General features: G+C 38.5%; 1 protein-coding gene across 1 annotated transcript in view; it reads right to left on the bottom strand.

Annotated features, from left to right (window-relative positions):
* Positions 1 to 10,948, bottom strand: part of CUL3 (cullin 3) — a 91,606-nt gene extending 80,658 nt beyond the window's left edge. The window contains exon 1 of the mRNA XM_082690408.1: positions 10,511 to 10,948. Within this exon, the coding sequence (XP_082546534.1) occupies positions 10,511 to 10,576 (66 nt within the window). The 5' untranslated portion in view covers positions 10,577 to 10,948. The remainder of the gene's footprint in view (positions 1 to 10,510) is intronic.
* Between the last annotated feature and the right edge of the window lie 5,591 nt (positions 10,949 to 16,539).

The raw sequence follows: 16,539 nt of genomic DNA, 5'->3' as shown, positions 1-16,539 counted from the left end.
TTCCTTGACTTATGCATAAGTATACCTATTTAAATTAAACTTTTAGAGTTGGAATGAGCCTAAGATAACCACAAATTACAATCTCATTTTAGGGGTGCCTGGGTGGCTCAGAGGGTTAAGCCTCTGCCTTCGGCTGGAGTCATGATCTCAGGATCCTGGAATCGAGCCCCACATCGGGCTCTCTGCTCAGCGGGGAGCCTGCTTCCCACACCCCTCTCTCTGCCTGCTTGTGATCTCTGTCTGTCAAATAAATAAATAAAATCTTAAAAAAGAAAAATCTCATTTTACACATGAGGAAACTGAGGCTAAGTAGCTTAACCAGGATCACACAGCTAATCAGAGCAATGAAGAAATCCAAGCGTCCTGAACGAAGTGTCCTTCTGCTAACCTCAGGTCAACTCAATGGGTGTTTAATATTAAGATGTCTTTTTATAGTTGTATAGGCTAATGTTACCACTGAATTATTATGGCTACAGGCATGTTTCAGTTCAGTCTAGAAAAAAGAGCCTTTAATTTAAATCAGGCTTCTAGTCCTGGTTCTCCGTAAATTCAAATCCTGAAAGTATCCCTTGGTAAATCATCCTCTGTAGACCTCCCTTTCTTCATCTATTACGTAAGACTGGAACAGTCTCTCAAAATCCTTCTTAGCTTTTAAAAATTAAAATGTGAATACAAACAGGAGCAACCAAATTACTTGTTTATTTGGCTAGGGCTAGCATTCAGCAAAAAACCCCCACAAAAAAAACTGCACACTTCTCTCATGTCTCATTTGCATATACCATAAAAAAAGTGAATTATTTTTAAGTGCCTGATTCTTGTGCTTCAGAATTCGTTTTACTGTTTAACCTATTTAATATGTTCTCAAACACAAAAAATAAAGATTATATTAAAGTATTTTAACATGTTAATGCCAAAGAATCCCTTTTTGAAACATACTTAGTAAGATAAATTCCTATTGAATTGAAATTCAATAAATATTCAAAAAAGTTTTAAAAAGTGTGCTATCAGCCTTATAAAGAGGAAAGTGTTAACTCACCAATATGTCAACTAGTGTCCTTCTCATAGGTTGTAACTTTGCTTTATTCAATGCAATACACACTGGGATACCCTTAAGCAATTTATATACTCAAATTTTACTGAAAACATACTTCCATTGACTAAAAGTTCTTAATAACATTTATTCTCTTATGAGAGGTGCATTTACCTTGAATCGAGAGAGGCTTACACTTGCAAAAGCTCCTTTCACTGGCTGAAAACTAATTTTGAATTCTTTTTATAGAGTACTGCATTATATAAGCTTTAGGGCCCCAGGATCTGCCCCTGGCTAATAATGTGAATGGCATTCTTAGAATTAATTTTCCAATATATTCCTACTAAATAAATGTTTCAGAATCTAGCAAATGCTTAACAGAATACAACTAGGAAGTGTAGTGTAGGGGGAACAATATGAATCTTTTAATAGATACACCTGTGACCTAAATCCCAGCTCTACCCTTTCTTAGTTGGATATGCAATATCACACATACCTTACAAGGTCTCTCTGAGCCTTAAGATTTAAAATCATAACAACATCTAAAGGTTGTAAGGATCTGAGGTAATTATAATTCAAAGCACCTAAATCACATTAACATAAGGTAGACATTCAACAAGTTGTTGTTACTAATGTTATAAAGCAATTTCTCATACTATCCATAAACTGGAAAGAAAAAAGAATTTATCATGATTACTTTCAAGAGGACAGACAAATACATACGTAAGGTTGCCCAGTTAAGAGTTGCTTCAAATAAGAATGACTTGCAATCTTATGTTAAAGAATTCCTCTTAGCAATGAAGCCTTGCTTTTATCGAAAAATATCTCTAAAGGAGCTTGTATTTTCTTAAAGTAGGTAAAGATATTCCTTTGAAGTCCTTATTCATTTGCTCAACAGTAACCTTTCACATTTAAAAAGTAAATTTGGGTCCATTCCTTTTTCAGTGATCACAAGTACTAAATGAATGAAAGTCACGAAGTTTTACTTAACTACATTTTCAACTTCAGACTGACTTTAAAAAATAAAGGAATGATTTCTAGTAGCAAAAGGTCTGAATTAGGGGTTAAAGCAACTAAAGAATCAGTTCTCAATTTACTATTGTCTCAACTTGGGCAAGCAGGACTCTTCTCAACTTTAAAATGGCTGGATTTTAAAGCAGTGGTTAATAGAATTTTTCCAAAATGAAATCTTGTATACAAATGCCAGGTTCTGAACAGCTTTAAATAACAAGAGAAGGAGATTTTTGAAGCTACACCTAATTCCACTCCTCCTATGCCTGGAGACGCTCTTCAAGTTTGAAAGTAACTGTCCTACATAAAACATAATACATTTTTTAGTTGAAAATTCTGACTTTTTAGTTGAAAATTCTGACTTTACGATTAGAAAATTCATTCAAATGTCTCAGTGATACCACTGTTTATTAGAAAACACTTCCTGATATTTCTTTTAATCCTCACAACTAATCTGTGAAAAAGACTGCTCCAGCTCCCATCTTAAAGTTGAGAAAATAAAGAGTGTATTAGTTCATTGGTTCAACGTTGTTGGATACTATTGTGCTGCACTGACAAAGATCAATACAAAAAGACTTGATGCCGGCTCTAAAAAAAACATACACATTCTAATAAAAGAGATACAGACTATTCTTTGAAGACTTTTTGGATAGGAAGAAAAATAGTATGGTAGTTAGCATGACAGGGAAGACAGAAAAAGAACATTTTCCTTCTCTAGGACCTGAGGTAAGGCACTGAGAGAATGAGTAAAGATACAGGTTAAAGGCTACAATTGAAAAAGAAAGCTGAAGAACTTACACAAGATAACATTAGTTTTTGACAGTGAAGCAGTAGTTAAGTTTCTGGAAGAAGACAGATAAGACAATTCTCAATAAAGAGCTTAAGACCAGTGATTAAAGTCTGGAATAGCTCACACAGGAAAAGAGAGAGGGAGCTTACCAGGGACACACACAAAAAAACTGCCAAGGGGCCCGGAGAGTCCAGCTTAGATACCACTATCTTCCAATTTTCCCCAAGAGTGCACAACAGCCTAAAAAATATAAGCAGTGAAGACGGATGGAATGATCCAAGATACTTTGTGCCATTTCTGGACTTGCTCTAGAGAAAGAAAAAGAGGCAACTAGTAACTGGCATCATCATTTGGAGAACAAAGGGGGTCTTCTTGAGGACCAAGAGCACATTAATGTGAGAAGGAAACAAGCAGAAAGCAGAACAGAATAATTAAATAATAACAACTGGCATTTACTTACAATGTCTACTTTGCAACAGGTACTATTCTAAGAGCTTTACATGTATTAACTATTTTTACAAAGTAGGTGCTATTGTTTTCTCCTTACAAAGGAGGAAAGAGGTTAAGCAATCTGCTCATTATTATAGCTAATAAATGAAGATGTTAGGATACAATGCAATATTGGAGTTTAAGATTTCTAAAGCAATGGAATAACAAGCTCTAAGACAGAGTGAACACCACTGTAATAAGAGGAGGCCAGGACCATTTGATCATCATTGTATATAGTGCCTGACCTCCAGTAGGAACACATAATAAACGTTATTTTAAATCGAATCAATTTCTATGCCACAGTGGATACAATTAAGATCTTAACTGGAATGAATATCTGTGAGGAAGGTATTAAAGTCTTCAATGACTGAAGGAACATGTGTAAGAAGTTAGAGACAAGCATAGGAAATGTACAAAGAGTAGTTCACAACGGCCCAAGCCACAAAAAAGGATGATGAATGTGGTAATATATTGTATGTGGGCCCAATGATTCAAGGATTACAAGGAAAACAAACACCTCAATTTAAGAAGATAAGCCAGTATTCTCAGGGCAAAGCCAGGTTTCAGATGAAAAGGCAGTAAGGAATTCTGAGAACAGGCTGAAGATACAGAGAGTCAATCTGCAATGAAAGTAGATTACAGTGGACAGCTAAACAGGTTGGGAAGAAGGAACCATGGTGGAGGGAGAAAACGCTAAGAGTACAGCTAGTTAACAGACAAGACTGGGCCGCGGGTTTAGTCTTCTGAAGATTAAGCCAATGGTACTGCAAATGCATCATACTATCTTTACTTTCAAGTCATTATTGTTTCAGAAGACCAGACTGACTTCAAATCATTAATGATTGACTACATCTTAAGACTTCACTTACAGTGGCAAAAACAGCAGTAAACATTTCAGAGTACTACTTCCATCAACTTACCCAATTAATCAATTACTATGGTTTGGCTTAAAGGATCAGTTTCTCATTTAATCATTCACTAACCACCCACACTGTGTCTAACACGATGCTAAATATTTTGTGGTTCAAAAGGGTGTCTCGTGTAAGTTTTGGGCAGGGACCACACTCTAGTTCACGAGTGAAAACATAAATAAAAGGAAGGAATGGAAAAAAAAAAAAGGGAGGAAACGAAGAAAAACGAAATGTATTTTTAGATAACATTTAAGTACACAGTAGAATGTACACACCAAATGAATGTGTATGCAGACATTCATTTATTCCTTCAATAAAGTTACCTAAGAAATGACATATTTACTTCAATGATTATGTAAGAATCGTTACTTGAACTTTTTTTAACTACCCCCAAGAGCCAATAGCATTCTTTTCAAGTGCCCCAGTGGTACCTAATCCTTTATCCTTTGAGACTGACTTTTTAGTGTGGTTCAAATTGGCCCTGCAGGCTTTTCAGAATAAAAAACAGTACCCAAAAAATCACAGCATCACTAAAGCAAGCAAACAATATTATAATACAACTATTTGCAAAAATAACAATTTTAACATTTAAATTGTGGCATAATCATGCCTAAACAGTAACCACAGCTGAATGCCAGACAGGGTACTAATGCTTTTTTTTTAAATCTCTCAACAACTGTGTGATAAAGGTCCCACTGATAATTTCATTTCAGAGGAGGAAACTGAAGCTAGAAGGGGTTAAGTAACTTGTTAAAGATGATGTGGCTAGGAAAAGATGTAAATGACATTCAAAATCTGGCAGCCAAAAGCCCACCATACTCTATTATACTCATTCTATTTTTTAGTCATACTCCTAACACTGATGTTGAATACTCTGAAGGAAAATTCCGTTAAAGACTACACATAGTTTGGGGGCTAGGTGGCTCATAAAGCCTCTGCCTTCAGCTCAGGTCATGGTCCTGGGGTCCTGGGGTCCTGAGATCAAGCCGCACATTGGACTCTCTGCTCGGCAGGGACCCTGATTCCCCCCTCTCTCTGCCTGTCTCTCTGCCTACTTGTGATCGCTGTCAAGTAAGTAAATAAAATCTTAAAAAAAAAAAAAAGACTATCCATAGTTTTATTCTTAATGAGTAGTCAAAGAAATGCAAACTAAAGCATTAGAGTACTATTTTTTCACCTATGAAATTAAGGATATAAAATGTTGGCTAAGACACTGCTACACAGTAGAAACCCTGACAGGTATAATTAATTCTGAAGAATATTCACTTATGAGCCAGATTAGGATCCCAGTTCTGCCATTTACAAGCACAGTGACCTGAAACAAATTTCTTAGGTTCTCAAGGCCTCCTTTGTAAAACAGAGGATAGTAGTAGTACTCTATGGAGTTGTGCAAATGAAATGAGTTTACACATGCCAAGCACAGAGAACACTGCCCATGATAAGCATTCACTAAGGGTTAGCTATTATTATTCCTACTTTTCTGGAGGTCAACTGGCAATATGTACCAATTTTGCTTGGCTTAATAACTCCATAATCATGGATAGGTTCAAATATTTATGTGCCTAAATAATCATAGTTGCATTATCTATAACAGAGGAAATATGAATTAACCGGAATCGATCAAAATACCTGGCAGTTGGGAAATGGTTAGGCAAACTGAGGTGCCACAGAATACTAGTCTTTACAGATCATATCCTTAATATATTTAACGTGAGAATACTGCATTTTTTAAAAAGCTTTTTTAAAAAAAAACTGGTATTGTACCTCAATTTTACTGGGAGCTCAGAAGTGTATGAAAGATTAAAAGAAAATACAACAAAATGTAAATGTTGCTTATTTCCAACCAGTAGGGTTAGATGTGATTTTTATTTCCTTATTTATAAATTTAGATACTTAAGTATTCTATCATGAATATGCATTATTTTTATAATTAGAAAACCTACTAAAATGAATTCATTGCTTTGACAGATTATGACTGAATAGTATTCACAATACACTGATAGACACTAATTGCAATTCCTATTATACCTCAGAGATTTGTGCTTACTAGTAACATCTTTACTTTTTTGCTGCATTTACAATGAATAAATGAGATCTATTTTCAAACTTGCATTATTTGAAACTACAAATTATCCAGTAACTTTTATAAAAATTTAAGAAAACTGCTAACAAACATCAGATAATCTTCACTGAAAATGAGATAAAAAATTATCTGATAATTGGAAGCAATTTAGAAAACAAAGGGAGGACATACTTTTTTTAGTCTTAACTATATAACCTTGATGAACTAGAGAAATGCTGTTATTAGCTACATTTAATGAATGATGTACAAACAAATGAAGCTTTCTCTACCTTGTCTCAATGAACTGACCTTATTTAAAAGGCCAAATTCTACATTATATTCTACACTCTAAAATAATTTCAAATTCAATACTGGTACTTTAATTTTCCAGGCTCCTCTGAACTGCCATCTAGGAAGATAATGCAGAATATAAACACCTTATAAATAACTACTTTAAGCTTTTGTTTTTTAACTTCTAAAGCCAGAGAGGTACTAACAGTTACAACATAGCTCGCTGTCCTGAAACTGTCAAACAGAAAGAATCAATCTAAGTACAGGCAACACTTTAATGAATCTGTTATACCTTACTCCATAATTTCTCTGTTAGAGAATGAAAAATTCTTAATTCCCCACCCTGTGTGATTTGCAAGACTATTATTCAGCTTTCCTGTACATATTTCAGGTAGTCCTAGACAACAATTACTTTCTCTAAGGAAGAGAAATCTATTATGAAGATCAAAGCTGTTCCCCCAAAGCTAGCAAATTTTACAACAGCTAGGAAAAACAAAAACATTAACTGTTCCCAATTGTAAATGCAATTGCTGCATTTACAATGAATAAATGAGATCTAATTTCAAACTTGCATTATTTGAAACTGCAAATTGTCCAGTAACTTTTATAAAAATTTAAGAAAACTGGTAACAAACATCAGATAATCTTCACTGAAACTTAAAACTCTTGCATTAAGTACATCGCATATGATCTTAAAACTCATCTCTTTCTAATGTCATTCACTCCGCGGTTTCCATCTAACAATAACCTCCACATCACTCACTGTCTATGCTACACAGGTGGAGCTCTGTGAAGCTCATCTAGGATTATGAAGTGGACATCTCAAAGATTCTTCACCGTGATTTAGCATGCTTTTTTAATCGCTGAAACAACTTTCAGACCACACTCTAAAGACAATCCCTTTCACAATGTGACTGCTAACTCTGAAGACTAAGGTAAGAAAGGACTATTAGGAGAGAGAAGAATATTTTCAAACATAGCCTTTCCAATCCAATCAAATTTTTCAAGCCCATATGGACAAAACCCATGTGAAAGTACAAGTGACGAGGAATGGCTTTTCAAAGGTAAGGACAAAAGGTTCACCTGACAGCAACTAATCCTACATAGTGGAACAAAACTCTGGAGTGAGACATTCAGCAACAGCAAGGCAAGAAGAGCAGGAACTTCTTGGGGCAGCACTCTGATCCAAATCCATATAGCTTCCAGGAGTTTCACAACTACAGCCTCCTTCCTTAAAAAAGTTTTGTGGCCCTTGCTGTTAATTTTGGGTACCAGGAAAAAAAAAAAAAAAAGATGTGAAATGACATGTATTTTGTGCCGGGCAGGAAAACTTATAAACTGAAATAAACTCTAACTCCATCAACAATTTTTAAATCCAGAGAGTCCCTATTGTTCTCCATCTTAAAAATAAGTAATTTCTCTTAAAACCTTATGAAAAGTTCTACTTAAAATTGTGCATAAAACTGTGTTATGAACTTTTAGTCTTGTGAACAATGATGAAGGCACACTTAGAATATGCATTCAAGACACTAAAAAGAGCCTGATTTTACTGATGGGACTGTATCTGGAATAGGCTTACACATATATAAAATAACCTCTAAGTTCACTTACCACTCTATTCTGCAATGAAAACAACCTCAAAACATATTTTTACACTTTTTACACCTCAATTTCATAAAACAGAATCTGAAATGAGCACCTGAGACCTTTGGTTAAACTACAATTGTCTTAAACTACAGTACCTACAATATGTCCAAAGATTAATGCAAATACTATAGCTGTAAATAATGTACATATGTACACACATAAATACTATTTCTTCTTTACAGAATACTACACATTTACTACTAGAAGACTGCTAACCTGGAAGAAAAAAGAAATTCTGAAATGTCTATAAGATACTCAAACATTCACCAAAGGGTAAGTCATGAAATATCATACAACTGAGGCATGTATCTATTCTTAATGAGGGCTCAAGGAACCAGGACTTAAAAATTTTTATATTAAAAAGTATAAAGGTTCTTTTCAGTGGAAACTACTTATGAAGATTAACTCACAAAATGAAAAATTATGCTTTTAAAAATTAGCTGACATTAAACTGAGTATCAAACACAAATCATTTATAAACTTCATTAAAAGATTTTAGAAAATTTTAGATGGCAACAAGTTATGAACAGAAAAGGTCCAAATTAGCTCACAACCATAAACACTACTTTTTAAAAAATCAGTTTCAGCATTGCATGCTATCATACATTATACTCTTTTAACTAAAGGCATAATGCAATTCTCTCTTGTCTCTTCCAACAATATACAACATCCAAAAAGAAGGGATCTTGAACTTCAAGCAGTACTTATTTCAAGCTCCTAGAACGGTGCCTGGCACACAGTACTCTGTATTTATTGAAATGAGGAAATGAAGACCAGGGGAACAGGTAAACCTAAAGAGACGACAAAGCTGATCATATTTAAAGGTACAACTGGTTAATCACAACATTAACAAAACTGAGTTAATGTTATATGTGAGCTATTCCACATTTTCGCAATAAATCTGAACTAGAAGAACTCAGACTTCAAAAATGGCAAATTTTCCCTAGAAAACTTGTATAAAACTACTTAAAATTCATAACAATTCTAAATTCTGCTCAAAATGTTCACAACTTACTTAGCAGCAAAGCTAACATTACCCAAAAATTCATAAACCCAGCTCATTTTATTACAAGGGAAAACACGCTAATCGACTTCATTAGGTCCCTTTGGTATTAGTAAGTCTTGCCTCAGTACAAATTACACTTCTGAAAAAGCGTGCTTAAAAAAGTGAATTCAAACCCCATTCTCCCCCTTCACAAGGTTATGTTTATAATCCTAAAACATTCAAGATCTTTCTCTAGTTTTACTGTTCTAAAATCTTCAGTTCGATTGCTAGTTTGTCTATCTTGACGTATACCTGTTACTGTAGCGATGTGAGCAAGTATGTCCAGTTTCTGTTACAACAGTTTAATTGCTTGCCATTGGCTATCTAATCAGGTATGACATCCAAAGTTATACTCTACATGCTTAATACTTCAACCATATGACTCAACGTAATGCTAAAAAAGAAAGTTTCTAAACAACACGTTTGCTGTCACTAAAACTATATAGAGTAGAGCAACTCGGGGTAGTGACGACTCGTTCTTTTGGGCTTCCATGGCTAAGAAATGGAGACACAATTGTCCAATGTGTTTTCTCTTGCTTCCCCTTGACCCTCCTTCGAGTGGCGGGGCAATTCCTGCACAAGAGAGTTTGTAAAGTGCTCTGGAAGCCTGTGGATGAAAGAGGCTATAATTACAGCTGATGTTAGTACGTTACTACTGAGCATTACAGGGAACCACTGTCACTGCGTCGGGGGTAGACTGGTGGCAAAACCCTTCCTGAGGAGGGGAAGAGAGAGATAGAGGACAGTCCCCTTCATCATCCTAAAGGTCTGACTGGCCACCTTCGGGGCTAGGTTATTTTTCAAACTGCAGCGAGACCACACGTGAAAAGTTACACACGCCCCATACACGGAGGACTTCCACAGCCCTCGTCCCTGCTGTCTGGTGGTCCCGGGAAGTGAGCAGGGAGAGGAATACTAGGGGTTGGGCCTATACCCCAGGAATGTGCGAAGGTGCTGGGACCGGCCAAGGGGCCCTGGCCGCAGCCGACGCCCGCTGGTTGGCCGGAGGAGCAGCTCCCGGGCGGGTTCGCGGCGCCGGGCTCCGGCGCGGGAGGGCGGCCGCGCCGGGGCCCCGCGCCGCCCCGTTGCCGGGAAGGCTCGCGCCCCGCGGCCGGCGGCGTGGGGGAGGGGAAGCCGGGCCTGCGGCCTGTTGGGGGAGTTCAGCCCGGGCCTCGCGTGCGGCTCTCCGCCGGGCCCCCGGCCCTGGGGTCCCAGGCGCCGAGGAGAGACTCACCGGAAAGGCCCGGATCCGCATCTTGGTGTCCTTCCGGCTGCCCGTGCCTTTGCTCAGATTCGACATGGTGCTCGTCCCCTCCCCGGCGGCGGCTTCGGGTCGCACTCCGAGGCGCCGGTGTCACATTTAAGGCGGGCGGGCAGGCGAGGGGCTACGCTGGGGGCGGCGGCGGCGCGGCCCCCGGGCTGGGCTGGGGAGCTGGCCGGCCGCTGGGCGGCCGCGGCGGGGGCGGCAGCGGCTCGGGCTCTGGCGGCTCGGGCTCGACTGGGGGGCTGCGCTGGCGCGGCGGCTCCGCGGGGTCCCCCTCACGCCCGGCTCGGCTCCCTTTATCGCGCTCCTCCGCGATGGCGGCGGCGGCGGCGACGGACAAACATCTCACTGCGCAGGCCGAACGTCCTCCTCCTCCTTCTCCTCCTCCGCCTCAGCGAGACGAGATCCGGCCCAGAGGGTGGAGGGGGGAGGAGGAAGGGAGGAGAGCCGGAGAGTGGAGAGATTGGGGGGAGGGGGGTGGGAGGACGGGAGGGGGAGGCAAGCGGCCGCGGCGGGAGGGGACGCTTAGATCTCGCGAGAGGAGGGCGAGCGCGCTGCCCCGGGTGGGGCGGGGCGAAGCTTGGGAGCGGGAGGGGTCAACAGGAGGGGAGGAGGGAAATGAGAAGTTAGGGAGTGGGAGGGACCAGCAGGGCGGGGAGATGGGAAAGGGGCGGGGCTGAAGGCGGGAGGAGAAAGCTGCCTTTTTGAAAGGGGAGCGTAGGAGACGAAGCTATGGGCGGAGGTGGTTGCTGATTGGTGGAGCGCGGAGGAGGGGGGGTGGGGCCCTGATCACGTGGACGGGGTGGGCGGGGGAAGTTCAGAGAGCCGGAGCTGGGTCTCAGTAGTGGGCTGGGTCTTCCTGGGCTGGGCCTGGGTAGGGTCTGGCCGGGCTTGCCCGGGGGGCAGGGCCCTGGGCCTAGGCTGCGGCCGGGGCCGGGCCAGGAGGGGGGCAGTCTCGGGGAGGAGCTTAGGGGAGCTAGGTGGATAACTAAGTCCTAGAACTGGTTCTGTAGTTTTCTAGGGCAGGTGAACTAGGGAGGGTTACTTGAGCAGAAGCCGGCAAGTAGAAAGAGTTTGTGCAGGAGTTACCTGCAGTTGTTAGAAATTAGCGTACTGTATGTATACGAGGTCGTCGGATCGGATGTGCACAATCCTCTCAGGACTGAGGGGTGGAGATGTTAATCCACAAAATTTCCTTAAACTGCAGAAGCCCCAAGACCTCTTGATTCATTGATCTTTCCTAAGGGAACCCAGGACTTAATAGCGTTAAAATCTCTTTTTCGTTATCATTGAAGTAAAATGACAGCTCCCTTCATGTAGTGCAATATTTTGGTAAGTGCTGAAAAATAGAGGATAGGGTGATAGAAACCTGTCTTTAACCTGCCAAATCATGGTTACCATTACCAAGAGTGTTATCGGTTTTGAAAGCCAAAATTATTGTCTTTGATTCCAGTTTGATGTAATTTTGGAGGTTTTTTATTTTATTTTTGTCATCGTAGCCAAAAGGTCTAGTTGAATTCATCAGTTTTGCCTTTTATCTTTTTAGCTGTTATGAATTTTGCTTCCCAATATAACTCTTCGCTGAATTGATATTTTATTTGGACTTCTGACACTGCAAAAAAATATGTGAGTTCTCACTGAAGTCTGTAATCCTTTAATTAAGAACCTATTGTTGGAATGGATAGTTGCATATGGAAGTTGAGGTTTTAATACTTTATTTATTGTAATACTTTTTAATACCTTTATAAAAGCTACGGTGTTAATGCTTTTTCACTGCATTTGGAAGCTGGAGTTTTATACTCTTTAAGTAAACAAATGTTCTTTTTGTGTGTGTGCGAGAAGGTTGAATTTGGCCCAAGTTAACTTAATCATGATGACCGAATTTAGGAATGTTGTGCTTTTGTCCCCTATTTGGTTGACTACTCCTTATTTTCTTGCTTTGTTTTCTGATATTTGCTAACTAAAATTTGAGTCTAAGAAATAAGGATATTGCTTGAAGCAATACCTCTGTAAATACTGAAGCTAAAAATAGGTCAACAAGAATTGGGTTGATAAGGTAGGATTGGGAAGGGCTCTGATATAAATATAAGATAGTAGGAGTCTTGGGTAGGAGTTTAGAATCTGTATGCTGATTGGATCTTCATTTCCATAATCATTAGAGTATAATAACAACTGAATGTTTTTCTATTGGCCCAGTTTCCTTATAATAAAAGACCATCATTTCTAGAGCCAGCTCTATCAGTTTACTAGCTATATTTTGTGTCTTTTTGGGCAAGAGGCCTCATCTGTAAAATGGGGAAAAAAAAATAATACTTCTTTCTTGGACTACTGTGAAATTTAGATGATTAACACATTTTTATTAGCACCACGCTCTAACCAACTGAGCTAACAGGCCACCCTGATTAACACATTTTTAAAAGCCCTAAGAGCAGTGCTCTGCATGGAGGAGCACCTCTACACCCATTGGCTATTATTATCATGGGTAATTAAGGCCAAGGGTATACTATCTATTCTCCTTCATTCAGTATGTATTTTTTTAAGTACTTGTATCCTTTATAAATGAATCTTATTTTAAAACTAAGTCAGTCTCCAACATTTGGATTTCTCAGAACAATAAAACATTTTTCAAAAAGCTGAGGAACTAGTACATGCTTGGCAACTTTATTTTGGCAAGTAAGAGCATTAGAAAAGAATAATTAGCATAGACTAGCCTTGTTATCTTGTTTTTCTAAAAAAAGTATTTTAACCATGGAAACAAGAGAAGGTAATTTTTGAATAAAGGACGTTTTTGGTTTTGTTTTTGTTTTTAATAAAGATTTTATTTATTTATTTGACACAGAGGGAGCAAGAGAGACACAGACCAAGTACAAGCAGGGTGAATGGCAGGCGGGGTAGAAGGCGGCTCCCTGCTGAGCAAGGAGCCTGGGATTACTACCAAGCTGAAGGCAGACCCCTAACAGACTGAGCCACCCAGGTGCCCCAAGGATAGTTTTTTAATTAATTTACTCTTATGAAAAATAATACAGTGAGCTGATTTTTGTTATTTCATCATGAACCTGAGAAAAGGTAATGAGCCAGCATTTAGGAACCTTCTGAATTAGTACATATTTCCATGTAATTGCAAAGCATATAATCACCTTTTAATTGATAATATATTTGTTTTGTGAACCCAGATTTTTTCATATGCTGGTTTTGCTCAAGCAAAATTTGACTGCATCTTAAAAGAATTATTGTCAACTGCATCTTTTGTTAGGCTTTTACCCACAATAGGCGAAGAAAAACTCTTCAAAATGAATTTGCCACTGACATTAAGAAATCCACTGCTAATTTATTTGTTCATTTACTCAAGAACTGCTTATTTAAGTCTGCTTGATGTTAGTCACTAAGGGGAATAAGACACACAAGACCTGCCATCACTGAACACAGAGTCCTTTTCACATCTCAAAATTTGGAAACCACAGACCCAAGTTGGATTTGGCAACAACTTCCTATACACTCCAGTCCTGAAATCAGAGATTTTCCTGCCTAGAAGACCAGCAATCTCAAAACATGTATGAAATATTCTCTAAAGCTGCAGACTATTCTTCCGTATCTAATAGAGTTCTGTGATTTTTAAGTAGCAAATGAACTTTCAAAATACTAGTTTTTATACCAACTGCCACCTGATCTAGCAAAGAACACAGGGCTGCAATAGGAACTCACTAGATGTTGCAGGCCTGCTGGGTGGTATTCTTACTGATGCTGACCATGTCCTGACACAGGAGAACAGTGGCCCCATTTTCATTTATTTGTATGGAACACGTGCAGTCAGAGAAGCCAGGAGGCTGAGTGGGCCAGTGCCTTTTCTACATCCCAGTCTAAAATAGCACGGGCTGTGAGAAGCCAACAAAAGGAAATAGCCTCTTCTTGACCATGAGTTTCTAGGTATCCAGGATACCAACCCATTTTAATCACTAATTTGATTGTATAGATATTGAAAGAGCTGACAGCCTACCAATTCAATTAGACCTGTTCAATGGTTTTGAAGAGACAAAGACTGTTAGGGAAAGATGTATCGTTTTCAGATTAAAAGGAGGAGGTTTAGAGATACCATCACTTCATTGAAAATAAGGGCTAGATCTTATACTTTCTTCCTTGTCTCCAATAGACAACCAATAGGTATTGTAGGCCATTTAATTTATACATATTTATAGAGTAGTAGCATTCATATGTGCTTCTAAGATGACATGTTAGAGGAGCATCCTGTTGAGAATGTAACCCCCAAAACTTACATATATGAAAACTGTAGGTTTTCTGTATGTACATTTTCTACTTTGTCCTTAATATATACCTCCAGAACAAGAAGCCTGTGAGATGTGAGGGCACGTGAGAAAAGTTACATCTTGAATTAAAAATCTTAAATGTCTGTTGTATCATAAAAACCCATCTCCAGGGTGCCTGGGTGGCTCAGTGGGTTAAGCCCCTGCCTTCGGCTCAGGTCATGATCTCAGGGTCCTGGGATCGAGGCCCGCATCGGGCTCTCTGCTCAGCAGGGAGCCTGCTTCCCTCCCTCTCTCTCTGCCTGCCTCTCAGTCTACTTGTGATCTCTCTCTGTCAAATAAATAAATAAATAAATCTTTAAAAAAAAAAAAACCATCTCCATTTTCATCATTTTGTCATGCTAAATAAGATCATCTCACGGGCAGCTCTGGAAACTTTGTAGTTAGCCTGGGCAGTGTTCTGTCTTCCATATTTATCAAGCAAGTTAATATTGTGGAATAAAAATATCTATACAGCCAACTGAATTTAACAATATAAATTCTTGTTTAAAATTATAGGTATTGCCTGCAATTTTGTAATTTTATTTTGAAGAAAAAGAATTTATTTTGTGTAAAAAATTTCCTCTTACCGATAGCAGTAACTATGTCAAGAAACCTCCAGAGAGCAATTATGAATATGTATTGCTTTCCTTCATGATAAGTAAAGTACATGTTGAATTTTATAACTCATCATCTCTGTCTTTGTGAAGTAAGTTAATTTTGGAGTTGAGATAAAGCATGGTTCCAAAGAAGCTATTAAATTTTACACTAGATATAGTAATTGTGTGAATTATAAATACAATGGTCATCAGTTAGCAAATGTAATAAAATAACATTATTGTCAAACTTGTTTGATAAGCTGTTTATCTTTAGTTCATAGTTAAATGGTATGCTTTACTATATCTTGAACTAGTAAAAATCAAAATTTGGATAAAACAAAGGAGTGTTGGTAGAGGTGAAGAATAACCTTTAAGAGACTAAAAAATAAGAAAAAAATTGTTTGGAACAATTTCTAGCTACATATTGATATAATGAATTAATTCCTAAAGAGAAATTGCTTTGAAGTTACTGGTTTCTGAATCTTCGTCTGGCTATTGGGCAGAAGACCCACTGAATGGGCAGTTTTGAGAAAGACAACATGAGCGCCTTCTTAAATGAAACCGGCAACTCTAATCTAGTTGAAAATCTTTTAAAGAATTTTCATTTATGAGACATTAAAAGTAGTACTACTCTACTACTGAAATCCTAATCTTTGTTGAAGAGTGCCTATCTCTCCATGAACATTTATCTTTGGGAAAAAGTTGCTTTAGATGCCTGGATTGTTAAGGTACTTCCGCATTCTTTAAATTAATTATTGTAATGATATTTGTCCTTTAATTGGGGGGGATGCTTTCTCTTACCATCCTGATTTCTTGTCTGTGCATTGACAATACTTTAGACTGTGAAATAATATAGCACCATGGGTAAGAGTGGCAACTCCGAAATCAAACTACCTGAATTCTAATCTGCATTCTGCAGTGTATCAGGCGAGTGCCATTCATTCCCAGTAAAATTAGATTAAGAGTAGTGCCAACTTCATGAGGCTAGTATGAGGATCAAATTAAATAATGTAGGTAAAGTTTTTGTATAACACTGGCCACATAGTTTGAATCCAAGGGCTATTAGTGATTATTCCATGGCTAATTACTAATACTATTTTTT

Source organism: Mustela nivalis (assembly GCF_964662115.1).
Source record: "Mustela nivalis genome assembly, chromosome: 11".
NCBI classification, from domain to species: domain Eukaryota; kingdom Metazoa; phylum Chordata; class Mammalia; order Carnivora; family Mustelidae; genus Mustela; species Mustela nivalis.
Note: the sequence above shows the minus strand (reverse complement) of the source record. Positions and strands in the feature narration are given on the sequence as shown.